At 36.2% G+C, this 25,716-nt stretch overlaps 1 protein-coding gene across 5 annotated transcripts in view; it reads right to left on the reverse strand.

Annotated features, from left to right (window-relative positions):
• Positions 1 to 301: 301 nt before the first annotated feature.
• Positions 302 to 25,716, reverse strand: part of LOC139746298 (ATP-binding cassette sub-family G member 1-like) — a 123,255-nt gene continuing 97,840 nt past the window's right edge. For 4 of the 5 annotated variants that reach the window (XM_071657389.1, XM_071657391.1, XM_071657390.1 and 1 more), the window contains 12 exons: positions 21,959 to 22,089; positions 19,216 to 19,333; positions 17,158 to 17,347; positions 16,586 to 16,731; positions 16,141 to 16,379; positions 15,398 to 15,526; positions 14,838 to 15,067; positions 14,441 to 14,609; positions 14,070 to 14,170; positions 12,998 to 13,153; positions 11,512 to 11,630; positions 302 to 5,147 (listed from right to left, as the gene is read on the reverse strand). In XM_071657389.1, coding sequence (XP_071513490.1) covers positions 4,922 to 5,147; positions 11,512 to 11,630; positions 12,998 to 13,153; positions 14,070 to 14,170; positions 14,441 to 14,609; positions 14,838 to 15,067; positions 15,398 to 15,526; positions 16,141 to 16,379; positions 16,586 to 16,731; positions 17,158 to 17,347; positions 19,216 to 19,333; positions 21,959 to 22,089 — 1,954 coding nt within the window. In that variant the 3' untranslated portion in view covers positions 302 to 4,921. The remainder of the gene's footprint in view (positions 5,148 to 11,511; positions 11,631 to 12,997; positions 13,154 to 14,069; positions 14,171 to 14,440; positions 14,610 to 14,837; positions 15,068 to 15,397; positions 15,527 to 16,140; positions 16,380 to 16,585; positions 16,732 to 17,157; positions 17,348 to 19,215; positions 19,334 to 21,958; positions 22,090 to 25,716) is intronic. The other variant, XM_071657392.1, reaches the window with a different exon arrangement.

Genomic DNA, 25,716 nt, shown 5'->3' on the forward strand with positions numbered 1-25,716 from the left:
CCCCCTGGTTGTTCATTAGTCTCCTCACACCCCAAACAGTTTGGTTATCTTTCAAGATCTTTATTTCCGCTCCCATTATACCATCCTTACTCAAAGCGCTACAAAATCATTTATTCTTTTGAAAATTCATCATTATCAATAATCAAATATCACTCTCATTTCTTAAGGTATTGCACCTTACAGCCATATTCCCTAAACTATTCAAAAACTATGTTGACAAAAGATTCTGCAAATACAACCACTTTTTAGGCAGAAAAATAAGTCCTTCAGTCTAGTAAAAAGTCTGGAAAGAATAAACATATTTTATGATAATTTAGTTTATTTCTAATAATAATTGTAGTAAATGCACTGCGTACAGAGGTATCAAGCAGCCAGGTGTATACATTTACCTTTGATACAGCAAAAATACAGCTGCCGATACGACGTTATACAATATATACATGTAAATCATATGTGCCCAACATAATGTAAATACTGTACCTTTCATTCTTGGTCCATAAAAACACATTATCATAATTTGCACTGATTATATAAAAAATAGAAGTGAGGCAAATGCTTACAGCTAAATACTGTGTAGGCAAAACTTTGTTTCTTTAAGTATCAATACAATACTCTTAATGCTTGCAAGAAAATTTATGCTTAATAATTCTGATATGTATCAAATCAATATAAAATCAATTACATTACTATATTGTATTAAAAGAAAATTCTGTGATATATTCAAATGATAATCAATTACTACGAACATGAAGATAAAGGGGTAGGAACATTTATTAAAAGTAAAGAACATACGAATAAGCAGTACAGTTTTTACTGCTCACGCTAGAAAAATAAAGATTTATGTACAGTATATAAACTGAATTCTTCTTACTAGTGAACACATTTTAAAATGAAGCAACTTGCAAGATGATGAGGTGGCAAAGATATCATTCTAGTCATTTTGACTATGTTGAAGCAGGTACTACATAGTTGTCAGAGTAAAAAGTAATTTGTCAATAACCGATCCTAAACTGCTTCATCAAGTGTTCATATGCGATTCTAAAAAGAAAAGTAAAATGTGTCCAGTTTATATATATCTATATATAGTCTTTTTGCTAATACAATCTGATAAAATACTTTCTTTTCTAAAAATAAAATATAGGCCCCACTGATCAATCTAATGAGAATTTTGTCAGTCATTTTAGCAAATGCCACTTGAATTTCATTTTTACATCTATCTTCAAATAATAAATAGTGTCACTTGAATATGCATTCATGAACACACAACTAAATTGTTTCATTCTACTGAACACCCTGAAATTATATTTGGGGATAGTGGCTTTCATATCAGAGCAGCTAATTAGTATTCCACATATGGCAACCAAAGACTTCAATTTCTTATGCAGTCCGTGTCTGAAATTTCTTACCGATTTCCAAAAAAAGTGATGGTCCGAATGGATATCTCATCAACTGTGAACACATCAATGTCTTGACCTAAAACCTCATTTGTAGTAAAGCTTTCCAGTTAAGCAGTTTCGTTGCCATATACAAACACTTTATGGTCTTTTTTAAGACAAACTTATCACTAGTTTTGGCTTTGGAAGCTAATAGTCATACAAAACTAAATAAAGGTTGAGACAGTTCAATATAAATTTATATCTAAATTACCAGATCATCTATATGCACCTGAAAATATTATGCTGTATGAGAATATGACCCTAATGCTAGCAAAACAGATGCTTTGAGCTTCAGCAAACAAATTACTGTCATCCCATTGTATATACTCCCATAGCAGATCAGTTCATAAATTTCAAATCCAAACTTTTAAATTTATTTTAGCCTGATGTAAAACATTCATCTAATGGAGTGATGAAAGGACATTTAAAACTGTACATATTGGAATGAAAAATCCTCCAGATCCCAAAATTTATAGTTACTATCTACTCATAAGATCTAGCAATCTACACTTTGACTAAGTATAAATGTGACATTCTCAGTGAAACTGCCTCAAACAGGGAATTCAAAAGGCACATTCAATTACACATGAGAAAAATTATGCAATGGAGCAATATCAATAACTCAGTATAATATAAGTCATTTGTGGCAACTTAGCAAAGATTCAAAAATGCAATTCCTTTACCGTTCCTGTGTTTCCAAACATGAAATTTATTTCAATTAAAAAATGAGCCTTAGGAAAACTCCCTTTTTGGCTTCAATCAGCTAATGTCTGTCACAAATCTAGAATAATGGACCCAGAAAATGTGTGTTTGAGAGTTCTTATATACTATACTAAAGAGGCACAATGCATGGAGTTAACAGCCACCCACATACAGGTGCAATGTGAAGGCAAAATACACAAACTATTTGGAAACGAAAAAAGGCTCAGACATGGCCTTAGCTGGCATAATGAATTAATTCCAGTTTTACTTAATACCAAACTAATATGCTTTGAAACTATATTTAGTGCTTACTTTATCAACATCTGACAGACCAAATCGCATTTGTTGTATACAACAAACCAAATTTTAGTATATGTAGCACACCCTTGCAACCTTATATTGTACTTTATTTTGTCAGCATGAAAAAAAAATTTGAGAGCTATAAACATTTCTGTATTTGTATAACCTTTCTAAGATAAGTAAACAAGAAAATTGGAATGAAGTGCAAATAGGCGCTTATATTTTCTATGAATAAGGTTTATGACCTGTGGTGAGAGTGAACCTTTCTTTTCCTTATTCTGGTTAATCATCAAATAAAAAAATGATAAACTTTTGTTAGAATACCTGTTGAAAGAACTTCAGCAACTAGCCCACAGAACAATAATCATTAACTGTGTGTGAGGGTAAAAAGACTTCACGGCCAACAAAACATTGTGAAAAGTCTATTTCTAAAACTATTTGGAATATCTAATTTCTAGGTCCAATCAGGGTACAATATTAACCAAAGTAAGAAATGCAATTCTAAAATCTTAACAGTATGATGATTCAAAAGACTTAAGGAATAATCTGCCTATCAGCAGTGAGTTAATCACAGTACAGTAACAATTCCATTAATCCCTCCTACACCAATAGAGCATATAAATGCTTGCTAATTAAAGATAATAGAAGGAGAGACAACAAAATTGGAAACTAATAAAAATTTACGGTAAACATACTGATAAGGAAAGATGTGGTCAATTTTGAAAAACTTAATAGTACAACATCAATCAGTCTGATCAGGCTATGAACTGCCCTATGAAAATGTGGCCAGTGTCATAATGGAAGACAAACCATATAAGAAAAAAAGTTTCTTTATTGGGCTATGGTACTGAACAATCTCCACAAAATCATATTCGTGCAGACTGTTATCATTCAACAGCTGTTTTTCGGTCTTATTAAAATTCTTAGCTATCATCAAAAAACTGTATACTACAGTTCAATGGATACTAATTCAAAATAATTTAGTGAAGTTGCTTTTGACCACTTTATATGAACTGCTAAATTCATTTTAAACCATTGTTCAAATACCAAACATTTCGTTATGATTCCTTCAGGCATGACTACAAAGAATCTAGTGTTTCTTTAAAGTGTTGCATATGCTATGATATATTATCAGTATCAAACATAAACTTCAAGAAAAGAAGTAATCGACATGCCAAAATCAAATCAAATGCAAGGAGTCCCAAGAATCCTGACGAGATTCAAAAGTCTCTGATAAAGACAGTGTAAAAAATGTAGGTTTCTATAAATAATAAGAAAATATTAACTGCATGCTTACAATGAAAGATCTTTACTATAAATCTTTTGAGTGGTTGAGCAAATTCACTTCAACGCAAGACTATAAACTGTTATAAATCTTTAATTTTAGAAACTCTGTAGAGGATTTTCAACTTCTCTCAGCTACTGACTTCAATGCAATATACATGTGAACTAGAAACAAGATGACAGTTGCTCAGGCTGTTTTGTAAATTGGACATAATTTTTCATAAACCTAATAAAACCTTTAATATTAACACTATTATATTTTATTTTTAAAGTTCAACTATGAATTTTGTGCAGAGTCATGCATAACAGATAAGCCTTAAAGTGCACTTAGCATGCAGTCTAAGACTAACATTAGCTCACTGAATACCCTTCCAAATATAGTCCAGTCACTCTGGGTAAGTCTTCTCATTTTCTTGCAAACACTTCTTTATTCACCTTCACATTACTGTGTTAGCACAATCCTTTTTCATTGTAAATAAGCCTTCACCCTGAGGTTCAATTTTTTACAGCTTAAATACCATGTCTCGAAGAATCACTACTTTCACTGCAGTTCAGTCTGGCATCAAGGCATTTCCTTTGTGATGTCTCTTTTATCACTTCTCATAACACTTCTCACTGAGTTTTCACTCTCAATTACATTTTCAGAACATGGCAGACTGTAGTATTTCCATCTCTACGATAAAGTTCACAGAGACTTTTCTATCTTGAAGATCAGGTAAACTGCCACATTTCTAGAGATAGTTTCCTCACACTACAACTATCACTCTGTAACCTTCAACTGGAAGACTACTACCTTCTTGATACAGTTATGCAATTTTGAAGTCTATTTGCACTAGTGAGTATTTTCTCCATTTTTGAGGAAGATCTTAAAACACTACAAGAGATGGCAAAAGCACTTATAACATGTCCGAAGTGTGTGATCACAAATTTCTGATGACATTCATCCATAATGAACATGGGCAATGTACAATGAAAGACTACACTTTTCTGTATTGGACATTTGTCCAGTACTCAAGGTTATCACCACATCAGGCACCAAAGTGGCTGCTCTCTAGTTTCTGACGCAAATAAACTTTTGTTCAGAACAGCTCACACACACTGGCATACAATAACTTATTCAGTCTGGGTAGCACATTCACTGAGGGAAAGTTTCTATGTGGAAATTACAATCTTTGGATAATACATTTTAAAGTCAAGTTTTAGCGCTCAGCCTTGAGTTTCCACCGAAGAACAAAGTAGCCAACTGTCCGCAGGATAATGAAAAATGAAAAAAGCACCACAAAGTCTATCCAAAATTCGGCACCTATTATGTCCATTTCCTCAAGAAATTTTTTTGGAGATTTGTAGTGGCAGTAAGCCTCTGAGCAGTGCAATGGCTTTCTGTCAAACCCGTATATGCTGAGTAATGTCCCCTCAAACCCGTACCTGTAAATAAAGGAGCATGAAAAAATGCCATCTCCAACTTAAAATATGGCAAATTACATGTAATATACTATAAACAGACCATATTTCAAGCCAATGAACTTCTAAAGATTCTCAACTTGAGCCCATGACCACTTCAATATTTGAAAGCCTGTTCAATGTGCACAATGAATGCTAGTGACAAACCTGAAAACAAGTAAACCCATTAGAATGAATCTGGAAGGTTTAAACTTTTCTTATTGGATCACAAAGGACAGTAGACTGATGAGGGTAAAGCTCAAAAGGAAAAGCTGTCTGAATATGGGAAAACCATATCATTACACAGCGTGCTGCAGAATGAAACTGTACTTGACATGGTACAAGGGCAAATAAGAGAACTGCAAGACAAAACAATCAGAAAAAAGCTTACTTATGCTGTCACTGTGGATGATAAGGCTATCACTTATCTTTACAATGGGAAGGAAACCCATCTCCTACAAATGCATTTTCATCAAATCAGAAAGGTTTTTGAATTTTCTACAAACATGCATATTTACCTCCCCTTGATTTAGTTCGTTCCATGTGTCCAAAACTGTCACTCAAGGAATGCTTCCTCAAGTCCCTCCATACTTTCTCGACACAAAATTAAGCACTTTTGGTCTGGATTTCCTTGTTTATACTATACTGGGTAGAACTTCTACATTTGCTAGACTCAATCTAAACTTTACAATCATACAACTTTTTAATTTCCTTTTTAATGCATTCACTGTTCCATCAGAAACTTTATTCTATTCATCCATAACTATGATACTACAGAAGCACTTTTTTCATCTTTCTTTTTCTTTCTTTCATACTATTCGCCATTTCCCGCGTTAGCGAGGTAGCGTTAAGAACAGAGGACTGGGCCTTTGAGGGAATATCCTCACCTGGCCCCTTCTCTGTTCCTTCTTTTGGAAAATTAAAAAAAACGAGAGGGGAGGATTTCCAGCCCCCCGCTCCCTTCCCTTTAAGTCGCCTTCTACGACACACAGGGAATACGTGGGAAGTATTCTTTCTCCCCACATTAGTGAGGTAGCATTAAGAGCAGAGGAATATCCTCACTTGGGCCCCTTCTCTGTTCCCTTTTTTCATCTATTCTAACAAATTTCTTGCTTACTTTCACATTTCATAACCTTTGGTTGCTCTTCTTTGATTCTGCTAAGAACTGCTCACTGCTGTTGAAGTCAAATTGATTTATGAAGTTGTAATCAAATTTACCCAAAATTTTCTCTCTTTTGTGGTAGACAAATTGTTTGCTCGTAGCCTTTACCAATAAATCAGCCCTCTTGTTTCCTTTTCCAACTTTGTTGTCCTCTTCTGGACCTTTTCTATATATCATGCATTCCTTTAAATGTGGAAACCAAACCTGAGATACGTATCCTAAATCAAGTTCATCATAAGATGTTCAAAGTTTATTTAGAACATCCTTGTCTATATACTGTTCTCAAATGCAATTCTAATGATAACCAGCAGATAATTTGCCTTCTCTTAATATCCCTGATGTGGTATTTTGGTAACAAGTTAGGTACTATATTTATCCCTAATTCCTTTCATACACAGATTCCTGAAACCTGTTTCCTGCTAGCTTATAGTAATTCTGAGACCTTCTTGTGCTGTGTTCATCTTTATTACTTTGCATTTGGTTGGGCTGAACCTCATCAATCATGTATCTGACAAGTTCTGGAGCTAGGGTAAGTCCTTTGTAAGCTGAAGCGATCCTCATCATTCCTTACTTCTCTTTGTCTTTACCATTATCTGCAAACATACTCAAGTACCCTTCAGGTATATCATTAACATAGAAAAAAAAAAGCCATAAAACCAAGCTCTGCAACATGTCCGCTTAGAAAATGCTACTCTGACATGTGTTTTGTTTCCTTCCACTGTGATAACTTTCATCCCATCAAAGCAGTCTCCTCATATGGCTTGCTTGAAAATCCAGCTTTAATGCCAACCTCATGTGTGAAACAATCTCAAAACCTTCTGGCATTCCAAGAACATACAATTGACCCATCCATCTCTTCTTTCTACGGTAGAGCTCACTCTGTCATAAATGTCTAAAGGACTCATTAAAATGACCTCTTCTCTGAACCCACGCTGTCTCCCAGTGCAACAGTTTCTCCTTTCCAAGCTGTGATCCACTTGGTTTCAGAGAATCTTTTCTAGTACTTTACTGACCACACTCATCAGAGATTCCAGTCTGTACTTCTAAGTGATTTCCTGATCTCCTCTCTTAACAGCAGGGATGACAGTTGATTCCTCCTGGTCCTTGGCACTACAATATCTTCTACCTACTTTTCTAAAAAATTTGAAGAGGCCTATCAAAGATTGAGCACACATGGACAGACTTCATCAAGTTCATGTAGCTACTATGACCCTTCATCAGCCTACAACAATTACTATTCCATCAAAATAAAAAACATTACTATACACCAATGGCAATTACCCAATCCCTTGGGAACTATAGGTTTCAGCATTTCAGGACTTGGTTACTTAGTGCTTAGGATGAATGGGTAAATTACTGAAGCACCATTGATCAAAAACAAGTAAGAACTTCCAACCTTAGAACAAAACTGCACCTCTAAAATCTTACCTATCTACTGATGCACCTAAACTTCCTGTGGAAGGGTAGTGGATTGCTGTGATGGGTAGGAAAGGATGTAATATCACAAACCAAGAGGATTAGAAGGGTCTTCTCCAGCATTCCTCAGCACAACCACAACCCACCCTCCCAAAAGAACTGTGGTACTTGATTGGTCAATTACATACCTTATCAGAGAGTGATAAAAACCCCATACATGATGGGGAAGCAGGAGTTAAATTTCAGGAATATGACCCATATGATGGAATTCAAGCATATTTCTAGGCAATCTAAGACACATACAATTCTCCCATATCAAACTCTGATGCTGTACTAATGTATGACAATGAATTATGGAACTTTTTGACTACTGATAATATGTGTATCATCAACACAAATCAAAACAAATGTTTTCGATAGTTTCAGATCTTTTGTGTTCTGAGACTGAGCGATACACTCGACCAGTGTAGTATCATCTTTGCCAATGCTGGATTACAAAGATCTAAGAATGATGCAAATATTTTGTTCAATGTCCAGGGATAATTTCCAAGAAAACAAAAGCACCTCAAAGTACAATCTTGAATAAAAGTTTTCTGGCTATGCCTGATGACCAATTCACACCTAAACCCACTAAAGAAACAATGTATATGAAACAAAGCACCCAAATGCATTAAAGAGAATCTCATCACAGCATTAACTTTTCCTTACAATTACTGAAAACAAGAATATGACATAATCAAAAACAAAGCCACTAAAGCAGGGTGTCAAACATTTGGCTTACCAAATTCTTCTGGCCTGTAAACTACTGGAAACTCATGAGGACCAGAGGGTTGATGCCCCCTCCTAGTCTATGATTTACATCCCACAAAAATTGTAATTATATACATAAGGCATTCAGCATAACAGTAAAAGGCCAGACATTGGCCTGATAATTCATTTGCTATGATAACAATTGTCTGGCCTTCCTCTATCAGATGGTAATACCTTTAGAAAATAAAAAAAAAAAATATATCACCTTATATAGAAAAGGATAGGAAGCATAAAAGTCTCTGAAAACCTTTCCAGAATTAGTACAGATGGACTGCTACATGGAAGGGGAATCCTTGAAATGTGACAATTCTGTTTCTTAGCAGATGATAAGGTACGCCAAAGAATATAATATACTGGATGTAATCTAAAGAACAGGAACTCAATATATAACATCAATTTAAACACACTTCATATCATAAAACCAAAATAAAGACAAGTCTAAATACTAAGTATTATAACGCACAACACCATGGTGGTGAATTTAGGAAATATAACTCTAATGATAAAATCTAAAAGCGATGCAAAATAAACAATAAGCTATCAGCATATATTGGGAGTAACTCATATGTAGCAAAACATAAAAAGAACGTCTAGTAATTTAGAACACAGAGGTACTCCAAATATGCAACAAATACATACCAATGTGAGAGATAGTGGTCTCAACTCAAAGTGATAATTTTTTCATACTATGTGAACACAAATTGCAACTTCAAAAAGAGTGCAGCTCACTTGATAACTGAAAATACACGTGCCAACAAAGCAGAAGAAATTGACGATATAATCTAAGTATCAAATAAGAGACTGAGCAAAAGAAACGAGCCATACAACTGGAATAATAGTAAAATACCTCTGTTCATAATCCACGTTCATATCAAGGATTTCCAATATCACTGGTTGACAATGAACAAAATCTGGCATACATACAGGTAGCTTTACAGAGACAAGTGAAGAGCAAGAACCAGTAGGAAATGGTTTTCAGTGAGTCAAAAATCATCCTTGAGATTAATGACCAAAACGAATCCTACAACAGGGGTCTACAACCTTTATGAACTTCCTGGCTACTTAATTGTAAATAATCAGTGAATGGCTAGAACTGTCAAATGAGTTAATTATAAAATGTATGCCAAAAACTACTTCAAAAGATTAAAACATGAAATGAGCAATCAGAAATTCAGAAAAAATAATGAATATTCAGATATACAGAGCACTACCAATTTGTCCTGCTGACTTCCCTGAGCTGGTGGTGGAAGGGTTGTTATGCCCTTTGGCATCATTAAATGCCTTTAAATCTTTGCCTTCTGACCACATTCTTGCTCTCTCACTCCTCTCTTAGTTTATCATCTCTAAATTTATCCTTCCTGGCAACTTCCTCAATCCCCTTAAGCACTTGCTGACAAAATACCTTTATATCAAAGTACTTTTACTCTGTACTCATCTCTTTATGCCTTACCCATATCTATCAATTTTCTTGACTTATTCTATCTCTAGGCTTGAATTTGTCAAGTTATTCAAATCAAATACCTTTTTGACTACCCTTCCTTAGCTTCCCATTTCTCTGTTTGGGAGATCGTCCGTCCCAAAGACCATCAACGACTTACCAACTTTAAGGCTTACATCTGTTAACCTTACTCTGCAATGAAGCAGTCTCCAAAACCAACATGAAGTTAGGTAAAGGTCTAAAACAGGAATATAAAATCAAGGTAAGCTGTATTCATTACGTTCCTTTCCCTACATGAATACACTTTAAGTAGTAACTGACAGTAAGTCATATCACTAGAGATCACTTCCTCTCCTCACATCCCTCAATGAAAATTTCAGGATGCTGAAAACATTTCTGAAAGCCAATCACCAATGAATCTGAACTCAAAATCAGTGAAAGCCAGTTCAACTAAATTATACTTTTTACTAAACTGCTACAAATGATAGTACATATATCATCATTATACAACCCCAGGACCACTTTTAACGGGCTCTTACAGCTTCAAGACTGTACTCCACGTAGGAATATTGAAATATTGGTCTCCTTTGGAAGAAGTAATTTTTTGAAAAAACTATATTCCTAGTAGTCCATTAGTGATGATCTAGCCTCAGCAAAGGTGACTTCTCAATGATATAACCACTTGCAGGGTAAGTCTGGTAACACCCTAAAACATATACATCTATATATTTTTCTCTCTAATTGCCCCTCTTACTTTACTGAGGCAGCATCAGAAAAACAAACAACATTCCCTATCCACGAATTGTAAAAATGTGGCAAATCTTTACTGCAAATAGTAATCATTTCTGAAATTAAAATCTAAAACTATTGTGCTACATCAGACATCATGATTTGCCTACCTAATGTATTTGATATCAAGTTCCAAGTATCAACTTATGGTTTTGACTCTTCCACTGCATCCAGACAGTTTCTCCTGACTTATATAATCATTTGCTGATAATGAAATTGTAATATGCATCACCTAAGTCACTGGAATTCATTTTGAATTAGCATCTTAAGTGTACGTCAAACTTAAGTAATAAGGATGAATGGTCCAACAATTTTCAGCTTCTTCATAATAATGGAAAACAAAATAAACAATGAAATATGCTACAATCTTCCTACGAGGGAGATTATATATCTCGTACTAAGTTTAAGATCTAAAGCTTAATAAATGATTAGTTATCAGATTCTTTCATACACAATGCATCACAAAAGTGGGGAGGTTCCCTTCCATACAACCCAAAAGTTGTGCCACTATCCTACTTCCTTAAAGATCACATGATTTACTCACCTGAACACTTAGTACTGATTTACTCACCTGAACACTTAGTACTGATTTACTCACCTGAACACCTAGTACTGATTTACTATACTTTCCATTAGTTGATGCGATGATTTCACAAATGTTATCAAACTGTGGGGGATTACAAATATGTCTGCATTGCAATTTCACATACAAAGCACTATCAAATGACACTCACCTTACGTAAGAAATGTAGGTTATCCACCTTAAATATATTGGAATGGTTGAAAAATTGACAAAGAAGCCTGAGAACAGCAACACAGGTATTGATGTAATAGGACCTAGAAAAACTGCACCCTGAAAGGAAAAAAAATAATTTTTTACACATCACTTGCAAGTGAAACCATGCACTACTATGGGCATTTCAAGTTACACATTACTTTCTCGTTATTTTCTGTTCTACATCTGCTCTTCATTCCCATGTACAGGGCCTGCATTAAGTGAGACCAGCCACATATCTCACAATTACACTTATGTTCAGTCGATTAGACAAAGACTTCCACACTCCTAAAGTGCTTCTCAATCATTCCCTCCGCACAGAGCCAATTCATCACGTGTGAATGACATTCCCAGTCACAACTCTATCTGTTTATGCAAATCACCTCCAGTGCAAACCATCAGCAAACATCCTACTGGCACCCTAATCTAAAATATATCTAGTCTTCGTTTCACACCCTGGATCAGTCTTTCACAGTCACACACTCATCATGTATTTGAAAACCTATGTTTCACACCCAACTGTCGAGGTAAGCTGAACTATGCTATCCAACACAGGACTCATTTGCATGGGTACCTTTCTCCAACAAAATCAATCTTGGATAGTAAAAATGAGCCTACCTTATTAAAACCTCTCGGATACCTCAGCAGCATTCAGACATTCATTTTTATCAATAATATTTCTTTGATATCTTTAAATCCAAAATTCAAATTTCATCCTTGGAATAACTTTTTCTTATCACCATCCTGCATTTCTTTTCATTCACTCTTACTTTCCTGCACTCAATTATGAGCTTTCTCATGACATTCTACATTTTCTATGCCATCTTGCCCATCCAATTATCTGTATATAACAATCCTACATTCTATTCTCTTCCATACTTACTCTGTTACCTATATTTTTTGACTAGACCTCCCTCACAACTCACTTCAAAGAGGAAAGCAAACTGCCACGGGAAAAAAACTTGTTTTCAGTCTTTACAAGATTTTTTTCGCAAGCTAAATACTGATTCATTCCATCTTTGTACAAGCAATGGTTTCAACTCTGAGATTCATAGCTTTTAAATATCAGACTTGTACAACAAGTTTTTACAGAGGAAATACAAATTATTGTATTTGAGTGCCTACATATAAATAATATACAAGATATACACATATATGCCAAATGCTAGATAAAAAATGGGCATTGATTTCTAAGTTCCTTAACTCTTCAAGTATGGGAGATTATAAAACTATAAACAAGGAATAATGAAGAACACTTGATTTACATCCTAAAAGCAAGAAAATTTCTTTACATGCTCACTGGTAGAAAACTAAATTATCAGAAACATGAAACTTATGGTTGCTGTGTCACATAATCCATTACGCTTTGATATCAAATCATGATTACAAAAAACAATAATCAACTCATATAAATCTAGAGTAAATTGCAATTCCATCCTCATTACCTGTATATTTAGGCAGGCACCAATTGCCAAGCCAAGACTCTGAGCCACCAAGGATGTCATGATACACATTGTGGTAAACATGAAGAATCGATGAGCTTCCAGTGGCTGGTCTGTCAGGAAGTACACCAGCAGCACATAAAGCAGTGGGTATATTACCTGTAAAATCCACCATTAAGTACCTAAGTATTTCTGTGATAATGGAAGTAATATCACAATCAAGGGATGAATTTGGAAAAGATCATGAAACAGTTTATGTGCATACTTTCCACAAAGCACTGTATTTAACAAAGGGTGAATGTGAATCTCTTGGTATAGAAAGTGCAACTGTTGACAACTAGAAAGCAGAGATATCTTATTTGTGAAATGGCAGCACCTCAAAAAGGCCACTGAATGATATAAAAAAGAAAAGATTAGGATGAAACAAAAATCCTAAATAAGGGAAGAATTATAGTAGTTCATGTGCAAACAAGAAACAAGCTGGGAGATTTCATGTTTTGTAAGTAGCTGGGAGATTTCATGTTTTGTAAGTAAGGGAGTAATTGAGTGATTTGTAATTGTAATTGAGAGGACCAAGTGTAAAGATGTAAGAGAGAGAGAATGATTACATGAGAGAGACAGGATTTGATATAAGATCACATGACCAGTGAGAAGCATTGTTTTTAGGGACTAGAATGGATGAATAGTTTCATGCACCATGGTTGGGTCTCTGTGCATATGTAATAACTGGAACTACTGTCGAGTCTTTCATGAATGTACAGCTGTAATATGACATATGTATGTGGGAACCGTCATCAATGATCTATACTGCTTACTAGGTAAAGAAAATACTGATATAATACCTATTGCCAAAAACTGAATATAATTCAATATCTACTAAAAAGGCATTATAGCACAGTAAAAATTTCAAGAGAAAAATTTATTTAAAGCAAACTAATTAAAAAGGAAGATTATCAAACGATCTAAATCAAAGGCATCTTAACACATCTTAAAAAGACGTATCAATGTGATTTCCGAATACACTAAGTTTTCATAGCCTGTCTTGACAGGATCTTTGAAAAATGGTAAATGTTACCTGGAAGGGCATGTCTGCCATGGTCTTGGCTAAGTAGTAAGACTTTAGAGAATACCAGTAGTTGAGATGCTCTCGTATGAAGACATTCATCTCAAGTGGGACTGCCAAAGAAATGAGTCATTATTAGTGTGAGCACAATGCACAAAATAAAGAAATCCTACATGATTTGCAAAGCCTACATATGCTATTCCAAGAAAATGAGCTACTACTTATAGTAAAATGACACAAATTGTTACATCTAATGCAGCTGTATCTCTAAAAGACGATTTTTTACCCATTACTTCATTGTACTTTCAGTATCTATGACAAAGCTACCTAGATTCCCTCAAGTACGGCATTCACTTACTGATTTTGTAATGAATATCACTTACATGTGAGAATGGTGGGCATCATCGCAGTAAACATTAGGAACAACATACAGAAGAATAAACACCCTGAGTTGTTGAACACTTTGCCTGCTTCATTTCCAATGTTGTAGTAAAGCAGACCTATTAGTAAACCAATCAGCATATGTGAGCAGATACGCATCTTGGTCAGCATCTGATGAGCAAATCAGGCCAATATTATATGGCTGCATACAATATAACACACGATTAATACATAATATCTCTGGTATGATCTTTACCTTATGGTGCAACCAAAAATAATGGAAACAACATATGACTTGACCTTTGTGTATGTCATCAATCAAATTCTATATAAAGCATATCAACCTACAATATAATCAAATAACTATCTTCATCATAAAAGAAAACTCAGCACTCTCACCCCATCTCTTATAATGGAGAGGAAAGTTCGCTTAAAAAGAATGACAAATTGCTTCCAACCAGAAGTAGGGAAAGAATTTGGTATATCATCGATGCTCTCATCTTCAGATGCAAGAAGCGAGTGGTGCGTGGAGGATATATTTATTCTTGTATCACCTCTCCCAACTCTGTTTATTGGATCACCACCACCACCACCACCAGACTCCCTTTGATCATCATCATCTCTAGCTGCTAAAGAAAATGAAACATAAGGTAATGAGCTAAGTTCTTTCTTTAAATGAGCTAAGTTCTTTCTCTAGCACAATGCTGGATTATATTATTTATCAACATTCTGAGAAAGTAATACTTACTGAACAACAGCACAGTTTTACTTCAAACAATACAAAATATGTCTAACTTCACATCTAACCTTTATCTTTTAATAGAATATATGGATTAATCTGTACTTTGTCATTATTCTCCAGTACAATATTCTGTACCTAAAGAGGAGCTGCAAGTCCATTCTTTTAAGAAAAGGAATTAAAGTAAATCATATTCACATATGCTGATATATGGACTTACCTATAATGTGTTGCTTTGCTCTCACCGCGAGGTGGTTGTCTGGTCCAAGGTTGTCACACTTGCCACACCTTACAGCAGTCGTCAGTTTATGGGTAAATTCACCATACTCTCCACTTGCAACCTCCATCACTATAAATAACAATAATAAAAAAAATAAAATAATAATAATAATAAAACAAATTTTTCACGCAAATACTTTTATAAGAGTTTAAAATTAAATCATCTTTAAGCTTTAAGTATTGGAAGTCTTTTTCCTCATTCCAAACTACTGTGACTTTAAAAACTGTTCAAATGCTCCAGTCTTATGCTTATCTGTGTTCGATGAACGATTGTGTTACTGAAGGTATACCTTAGGTACATTAATACTTTCCATGCCAAACAAAATCATCATCTGGATGTACTTCTAAAAAATTCATTTGTATACAGATGCAACTACTTAGGTTATGTACAATGTTCATTTATTACCACTTAAGGTTCATATAATTGTTTGCAAAGTCTAATAAAATCTTTTAGTTCTCGATGGAAAAGTGACTTGCAGAACATAAAAAAGATGTAGCAGAAAGATTCAAAATCTTTAAAAAACTAAGGCAAACTTCAGATATTCTAACATCATATTTGTTGGTGGTAACAGGTTCAAGCTAACATCAGTTTAATTCAAAGTACACTTGCTTGTGAAAAGAGGTCAACTAAAAATGAAGGCGACTAGGGAAACTGAAGCACATCATTTCTCAGTCTCTACTCACAAAAATCTGCAGGGTTGTGGTATGATGGACACTCCAGTCCCATTGCTGAGAGGAAAGGGATGAGACCATTTATAGCTCCACGGTAGATGCACTGTCCCTCTGCCAGTGCATAGAGGTAGTCAAATTTCTCAAACAGCTTCGCAGAAGGCTGGTGGATGGTACATATTATGGTACGCCCTCCCTGTGCTAAAGTTTTGAGGAGGTTGATACACTGAAAGCTGCTACTGCTGTCCAGTCCACTGAAGACAAATAATAAGTGAAACATTTCAGAGATTTATACATTCCATGTGATTAAAAGAGTCTTATAATGTCAGTGTCTTTCAATAACCTATCATGAGCTCTAAATACTTTGTAGTGAATGTCACTGGAAACAGGTATATAAAGTCGCCAGTTTTGTAGTATGGGGCACATAAATATTCTTTCTGAAGATATATCATTACTGTACCTAGTTGGTTCATCAAAGAACATAACAGGCGGATTGTTAACAAGCTCTAGGGCAATGGACAGCCTCTTCCGTTGGCCACCAGAGAGATTGATCGCTCGTGTGTCTCTGCACTCTGTTAAGCTCAACGTCTCCAAAATTTCATTGATCTGCAATAGTAAAGCTGTTTAGTTGGTATATATCCAATCACAAGATCAGAGATAGTATTAAAAATAGTCAATAGAAGAAAATACATAAGGTTTACAATCTACAGAAAACAAATTTTCTAAGTCTCTAAATAGGCTACTTTGCAATGCAAACACATATCTGATTAAATGTTCATCATAAAAATAAGCTAACAAGGGGATGCATAACCAGTGCATAATGACCTAAATCACAAATATAAATACAATAAGCATAATCAATAGTGGTTAGAATACCATGGGAAATAATCAGACAGACACCGCCTGCAGCCAAGCAAATGTCTTAAAATCATTTGGAAAAACAAATTTGATAAGGCAACTACAAAAGTTTGATCATCTTAGAGTAAAAATCATAAATAAGTTAAACCTTAACATTCTGTAAACAAATCTTACCACTTCTTCCTTTTGTTGTCTTTTCATGCGATCACCCAGTTTTAGATTGGCAGAGACATTCATGGACTCAATAACAGTGAGATGAGGGTGAAGGTGGTCATCCTGCATGATGTAACAGGACATCTTACGAAATTTCCGAAGATTACGATCACGGCCATTAACAGTAATGGTGCCCACAACATTGCTAATCCTGCAAAGTATTAAGGACTTATTACTGATCGCTAGATTACTTTATACAAGATACCAACTCAGTTTTATATCAATAAAATCCTGCCACTACAGGTATGGGGTGAGTATCACTCCCCACACCACAAGTACCTTCACCTCCTATAAAATTAAGTGAACATCAGGTAACAGCACAACTCTCCAAAATTTGTAGTTGATGGAAGTATTCACCGGACTAATCAATTCATATAATTATTGGCTCATATATTGGGGAATAATGAGAATTTCTTGACCAATGGCAACTAAAATCATCTCTATCTTGTTAAAGAGTATAAATCCTCAACCCTCAACAATGTGGTTATGCATGAAAATCATATAAAATATCCCTAGAACAGATAAAGAAAGGCAGCATTCACACACATCCACTTCCTAGCTACCATGTGTATTAAATAACATCTTTCATATACAAAGTACATATTCAATTATACAACTCTAAGTCCCCTATCATGGGGCTTCGGTGGCTTTGAGGTTGAAATCCCAGCAGGAACAGGAAAATATTGGACTCCTTTGGAGAAGCTAATTCTCATTGAGACAGTGTATCTTCATCTTCATCAAAGATGACTCTTCATTTGCACTGTAATAACTTGTAGGCAAAGCAAAGTAACATATTGTACTTTTCCTGTCCCAAGAATCCCTTCTATGGGGCTCTTGTGGTGCTCAGGAAGCCAACCACATATTCTAGGTGGAACTACAGGTCACAAAGCGTGGTCACATTGTGTGTATTCCTGTGAGACTACAGTGTCTGCAGTAAGGACATTGCATCTTGGGCATGATGGGATTTGCAATGCAATGAATGAGTGCTTATGTTGGAGTGATGGGTGGTGTCCAGAATGCAGATGAGAAAACAATATCTTGTGCATGTCTGGGGAGTGTGGTTTCAGATGTGTCCGTGTCTGGCATAGTGATGTGTAAGACGGGGTTGTGAGGGCAGTTGTTCAGCACTTGATGGGTCATTATGCCATGTATATGTTTTATCAGCATTATGCATGTCAGGAGAGGGAGGATCTGTAAGCATAAACTAAAAGGCACGCAGTCGATGAACACAATATTTCACTAGGGTGAGTTGTGCATCAATTAAAAAAATGTTTAGTAAATCTTGATAAGATTATGGAGATACAGCATCTTAAAAGAATGTTTGATATGCTACACACAGAGTGAACAGTAGACATTAGGCCTGCTGCAGTGAAAGGTTAAGTGCAGTGATCAAATGTGAAGCATATTCTAGTTTTGGCAAAATAAATGCTGTAAATGATTACCAAACAAAATTTCCCTATCCAAGCATGTAAATGCAATTCTGATATCTAGGAGTACACACACAGTCAGCCACCTATACAATTCAACTAAGATGCGAACCTTAGTGACAGACCAGGTATATCACCAAATCCAAAGACCCTTTCACATATAGACTGAGACAGTCTTTCATCGAGTCCCATCCTCACCGCTCTACAATTCTTCAGGTTGCATTTTATCAATCATGCATTAGATCTACTTAGGAGCTAGTCTAGGTCCTTTTGTAAGCTGATGTAATCCTCATCATTCCTTAATTCCCTGATGACCTTAGCCTCATCCACATACAAATTATTGTATAAGTTTATTCTTTCTGACATGTCATTTACAATGATAAAAGGCAATGGTCCCAGGACCAAGCCTTGTGCATCTGTGGTTATTCCCTCACAAAATTGGTTTTATAAACAGTAATCAATGTTACTTTTCAGTGATGTCCCTAATTAATAGTGAAATTGTAATTACCAGACAATAAAAATACTCTTAATTCTATCTCTATCTGTGATACAGATTATCAATTTGGCACAGAACTCTTCAAGAAAGCAATACCTATAACCAGCAGTGATGTTCATTAGAGTTGACTTTCCTGCCCCGGAGGGTCCCATAATGGCAGTCAGGCGCCCAGATTTGAATTTCCCACTAACACCCTTCAGGATAGTCTTGTAACCTGGAAAATGGAATCGGTATGAGAAAAGACAATGGACCAATCACATCCTTTAAGAAAGTCTTAAATTTTAAGGTGTTAAACCAGGGTAAGCAAGAATAATATAACAACACAATAATACACTGATTCGACCTGAAAGAGAGAGAATTACAGAGTAAGGCAATAACCTGCAAAAGCTTTGTATGACCAATTCTGCCACAGAAAAGATGTCTAAGAGTGGTACAAAACTTGCCATTTTTTTTTATCATACATATTTGCCATTTCCTGTGTCAGTGTGGTTGCACCAGAAACAAGAAAAAAAAATTGGCCATAATTCACTCATCTCCTATCGAGCCATAATGTATAATGCAATGAAATCATAGCCCCTTATTCATAATCAGGCCCTAAAGACCACTCTCCCAAGTACTTCACATACCCTGGTTCAGCCAACTAACAGCACATTGTCTCCTATTAACCACACGGTTCTAATTTGCTGTAACCCTAACATGCCTTACACCCTCTTGTATGCTTGGGCCCCAACCCATCAAAGCAAATTTCACTTCCTCCTTCCAACTCCTCCTTGTTTCTCCCTTTACCTTGTTCCCTCCCCTTTTGACATGCATACCCTCTTATTCATACTTCTGAAAGCAATATATATATATATATATATATATATATATATATATATATATATATATATATATATATATACACAAGAAACAGTAATGGTACTGCGTTGCACTTTCATGAGTTGAACAGAAGAGGAGCAACACCAGCCACTGTCACTACACAAAACCATCGATTCACATATTATACCACTCTCCACTTACTCTATACAATGAGGGTTGCTCTAGCAATCCTCTTCCGCCTAAGGTAAGGTTATGCCTTCTGCAATCGTTGCGATGCCTCAAGGCCTTTCCCAGGTGCATCTTTAATTACCATCTTGGTGAAGCATCACCTTATCTGCCCTTCTGGCATGCAAGCTTAATTCACAAACACTGAACCTTAGCTACTGCCTCCTGCTGCACAGCCTTAGGACTTCTGAAATGCCTCTTCCCTTCTGCAGCAGTACCAAAAGACCATGTAATGACTAGTTCTATGGAACTCTTGTCTCACTACTGAAACAGCATTATAGGACTCCTGTACCTGCACCTCAGGACTCCCGGCCTTGCCCAACTTATACTTTCCTACATTAGCTCACACATGAATTTTACCTTTCTGTATTTCTAAAAGAGAATTGATATATCACCCATTTTTCTGTGCCCCTTTCTCAATCCATCACTGCCATGAGGGACACTGCACAACTTAACACTATTCAACTGGGGTCATATCAGGTCTGGAACATTAATATGTTTGGTGGTGTTTTGTTGTGGAACTTATGAAGCTCTGGGGTGAGCTGGCTAATGATATCATTAATGCTGCCAGGACCTATGGGAGAAACAAGAGGGTCGAAAGGCAGCAGATGGAATAATCCGACTTGACTACTGAGTTCAAGAAGCAAGCCCATGGTTTTGAAGGTCTACCGGGCCATCTTACATTAAGAGATAAACTTTTGTACTACAAGGACCAATGAGGTAATAGATCACCAAAGTGGTATTTCAGGATGCAGCTGGAAAAGCATAGAACCGTCTTTTGCGTAAGACCTAACCTAGCTCAGTGAGAATGAATTGCTTGAGCAACACACGTGACATGTCAGAAGCCACAGACTTAACAGTGATGCCCATGAAGTGACAAGACACTGTAAAACTAGTTGAACCATCAGGCATACCGTGAAAACGGAAAACGAATTCATTGGGAAACATAGGAGCTAACAGACATTGTGATGCCACACCATCAAGAGAAAAAAAACTTTGAAACCAGACGACGACAGAGACTTGACAATGAAATCTTGAAACGAAATGACTTCACTCAGAATGGGGTCCAAGCATCAAATGTTTACGATAAAACGCAAATTCAGCTTTAAAGTCAAGAAATAAAAATACACTAACAACCTGGGAACCGCGAAATATATTGAGAAAAATAAATAATTAAGAGACTTTAGTGATCAATGTGCAATACACAACTCAAAAACTGGGTCGGAGAAGATAGATGTGAAAGTCTACATGATCGAATCAACTACTCGACAATATATAAATCTATGTCCACATTTCTCCTTCCCGAGTATTTAGCAGTTTCTTGACTGAAACAACAAGACACAAACACAAATATACGCCTGATGACAGTACTAAGTTTGGGGGGAGAGAGAGGATTGCTGGCCTTGACCTACCAATGCTGATCGTGTGAAGGGCAACGTTTGATATTTATAAAGGGAAGTTCCTCACTGGTCTCAAGATGTGGGTACGAAGGAAGCGTTAGAACCCAAAGGAAACTTTTGAACAAGACACATCGGGAACCATTTAGCTTAAGGATATATGAAGGAACTCAGCTATTCATCTCACTGACCCAGGAACTTTTAATGAATAAGACCAAAGAAACTTAACAATAACAACAACAATACACAAACACACACAAGATGGGTGACGCTACGCACTTATTGCCATCATTTCGTCTTTAAACCAAACAAATACACAAACACACACACACATTCCGGCCTCTGTCTGAGTCTTCTGTGCTTACAGTGTGGCACAGCAGGAACCCCCCCGTACGTACCTCTATGCCTGCCCTCTGACACGGAGTAGGAGAGGTCACAGAATTCTATGTGGACGGGCGGTCTCTTGGGTAGGTGGGACATGATGACCCCAGCGCTGGCCCCATTTACCACCTTCTTCCTCAGGTCGTTACTGGAACAACAACAAACAAAAATGGACGATGAAAATATGAAATTCTCCCGCCAAAGAAAGGACTTGCACTGAAAAAAATGGACAATGAAAATATACATTTTCTCCTGCCAAAGAAAGGACTTGCACTGAAAAAAATGGACGATGAAAATATAAAATTCTCCTGCCAAAGAAAGGACTTGCACTAAGATGAAAGCTTTTTAGAACAATATGCATTTACATTCTGTTTAAAAACAATAATCAGGGAAGAAGTTACATAATGGAAGAATAAAAAAAACACTTTTTTTTAAGAAACAGACGCAGAATATGAATTGAGATTATGCTATTTATTCAAATAATGACTTCAAGACTAATAAACACGGAGAAAATAAGACCCAAATATAAACTTTTTATCTGTTACTAAGAGAGATTAAATTCTTTCTTCTTCATCATGGAGGTAAAAATTGTCATTCTAATGAAAAGAAAATACAATGAAAATAGTAATAACAAATATGTCTGTATGTGATTACTATTTGCGTGTTACGGGGAGAGGGTTTTGCACATGCTAACCTCCCTTAAACCTGTATATATGTAGTATGCACTCCCATATATGTACGCGTATAAACACACACACATACACACACCAGTCTGAGCCAGGTACCCATCTTTTCTACCAGGCCTGAAGGGGGTGGTGAGCACCTAGGTTGATGTGGGGCCGACTGCTTTACCCAGGATTCGAACCCATGAAGGTCCAACTCTGGGCTGGCCAGTGGCACTCATGGTTGGTAACTAAACCATGGACAGGTGTGTGTGTGTGTGTGTGTGTGTGTGTGTGTGTGTGTGTGTGTGTGTGTGTGTGTGTGTGTGCAATTTCTGAATAATACTACAATATCACAAAGCAAGGTGGCCCACCGTGCCTATTTCTGAACGTCATATTTACCTCCTTATCCGCAAGCCCACCCTTAAAAGACTGCATATTTCCCATTTTTTAAAATGTCTGCTCCGTTTTCTTTGCTGGATGGGAACGTCTCGATTCGTCCTAACTGCCTCTATAGACTCAGAATATATCCTCATTGGAGCAGATGTAACCTAGTTCATTTTCATGCTTCAGAAACCTAATTCTTTTTCTTTTCTTGTTTCTCTCTTACATCAGTGAGTAAACAACCCTCAGCCTTAATCAGTAACCAGTACACCCAGATGAGCAGTTAAACGCAAACTCTGGCAGAGTTAAATTCTTGATTCTCCGTGGATTTCATCGTCCAATTTTGGTCTGTGTCCCCTTGCCCTTGGTCGTAGTTCTACAATATCAATTCCCATAAAAATTTCATACTTGGAATACGTTTGATCAACCCTACGAAGACAGAAATGGACAACCAATATTGTATAGTCACTGTAATTTACAGCTCTCGAGACCTAATGACCATTTTAGGTAACGGATCAATACATGAAATAGGAGTGAAAAAATATAAGGGTTGCATTGGCATGCAAACACAAATGTAGACCTCGAAGTAAAAATAGAGACATTACAAGAAAGATATTTGAGGTAGGCAACAAATGCCAGATATGGCAACACATGGAAACTCACCACCTTTGACCAGTTTGGAAATATACGAAAACATTATATTACCTTCAGCATACAACCATAATCAAATTAGAAGCGCGTAATATATATATATATATATATATATATATATATATATATATATATATATATATATATATATATATATATATATATATATATATATATATTTGTAAAATAAACTGAACTTCAGGAGTAGAAAAGTAAGACCAGTTACGTTTTTGAATATGGCGGTAGTGGTGAAGGTTGGTACATGGAGAACACATTTAAAGAGGAAATGACGGAAGTATCTCTACATTCGTGGCTTGCTGGTGCTTCCATGGCCGTCCAAGGCCAGCAGGTCTACGATAAACGAATAATGATAATAAAAAAAACAACGTAGGCAAACACTAAACGTGTTTATCTCAACTGCATCCAGTGTAGGTTATGCACACCCTTATATTCATGGACAAATTCAGAGGAAAACATGCTTAAAGAACGTGTTTGAAAGCACAAATGTGTACACTTTGGTTCATGATACAAAAAATGGCTCGATTCTACCGCAAAAACTACGTCAGGTCTCAAACTGAAGGAATAAATATCTTTGCTAGATTCTAGACATGGATAAATATATAATCACCCCTTTTTCTATACACAATATTTCAAACGTTACGAAAAAAAAAATTTCCCTGACCTTAATATTATTATTCCAGTGCTTAACATGATCTCTCAAAATTCTTTTATTTTTCTTCAAAACTGACGTCTGTATTTGTCTCCTTCACCATCAATAAACTTTCAACACAATATTGCCTGCAATATGTACACTTCCACTCATCTAACATTTGCATATGTACACACACGCTTCTCGTATGTGTTAATCAACTGCATGCATGGCTTATACACAAACTGATAACTGGATAACTTAATAAACATCACTTAAAGACAACCATAAACACTCCACTCAAGGATAGTATATAAATTATAACACTTTAACAAGAGACGTGGACCATGTTTAATGTCAATGTCTGAACCAAAATTCAAATTTCATTTCTTTTCAAACAATAACCTCATACCATAAATTATGGAATTCAAAATATAAAATGTCAACAAGGTGTGTTTTAAGGTACCGTGAAAAAAAAGAATATATATATATATATATATATATATATATATATATATATATATATATATATATATATATATATGAGTTTAAAAGGATTTTTCTTGCCTTTCCAGTCTTAAATCAAACATCTAATGCACCAAGGACACGCAGGATGGGTGGGGGAATTTTGACCCCATTCCATAAACTATCGAAATGAAATTCTCTTGACCTTGCGATCTGTCATCTTATCTGTCCATATGTCAAAAAAAAATCATTTCTGGTATCTGAGCACGACAACTATCCCCTTTTTCATACACATTTCACCGATCCTGTTTATTATAAACGAGATCTGAAGACTATAACATCATGTTACCTAATGTATGATTCATTGATATGGTTATTTCAGTTACGTGCGCTGAATCATGCCAGATAAATGACTGTATTTAGTTATCTCTCGTGTGTGTGTGTGTGTGAGACGGGGTGTGTGTGGTGTGTGTAGTAGGATCCGCCAGCGATGTCTGGCAACCTGGAAAAGGCGAAGGACAGACGGCAACACAATGGTAAACATCAAACCCTCTGAACTCCGTCTCTATCGCTTCCCTACCCTCATTCCACACAGGTTGATATACGCCATGTCCGGGTAGGGGGCGCGTGATCTCCACACGTCTAGGAGAGAGAGACAGAGAGTGTGTGAGGGGAGGGAGGGAGGGGAATACACGACATGATGCATATTGGTATATGGATAACGTTGGAGGGAGGGAGGCAGCCTTGCCTCCCTCCCTCCCTCCAACCACCACCACCAGTGTGTTGCCAAGGTTAGCTGGTGCGTGTCGCGGGCTGCAACATACGCACGCACGCACACACGGACGCTCTGGTGACTACCACCTACACCTGGCATACGCTGGTCCATCTGTATACACCTGGCATACACTCGCCCATCTGTATACACCTGGTATACACCAGACCATCTGTATACACCTGGTATACT

This window comes from Panulirus ornatus, chromosome 64 (assembly GCF_036320965.1).
Source record: "Panulirus ornatus isolate Po-2019 chromosome 64, ASM3632096v1, whole genome shotgun sequence".
Classification (NCBI taxonomy): Eukaryota; Metazoa; Arthropoda; class Malacostraca; order Decapoda; family Palinuridae; genus Panulirus; species Panulirus ornatus.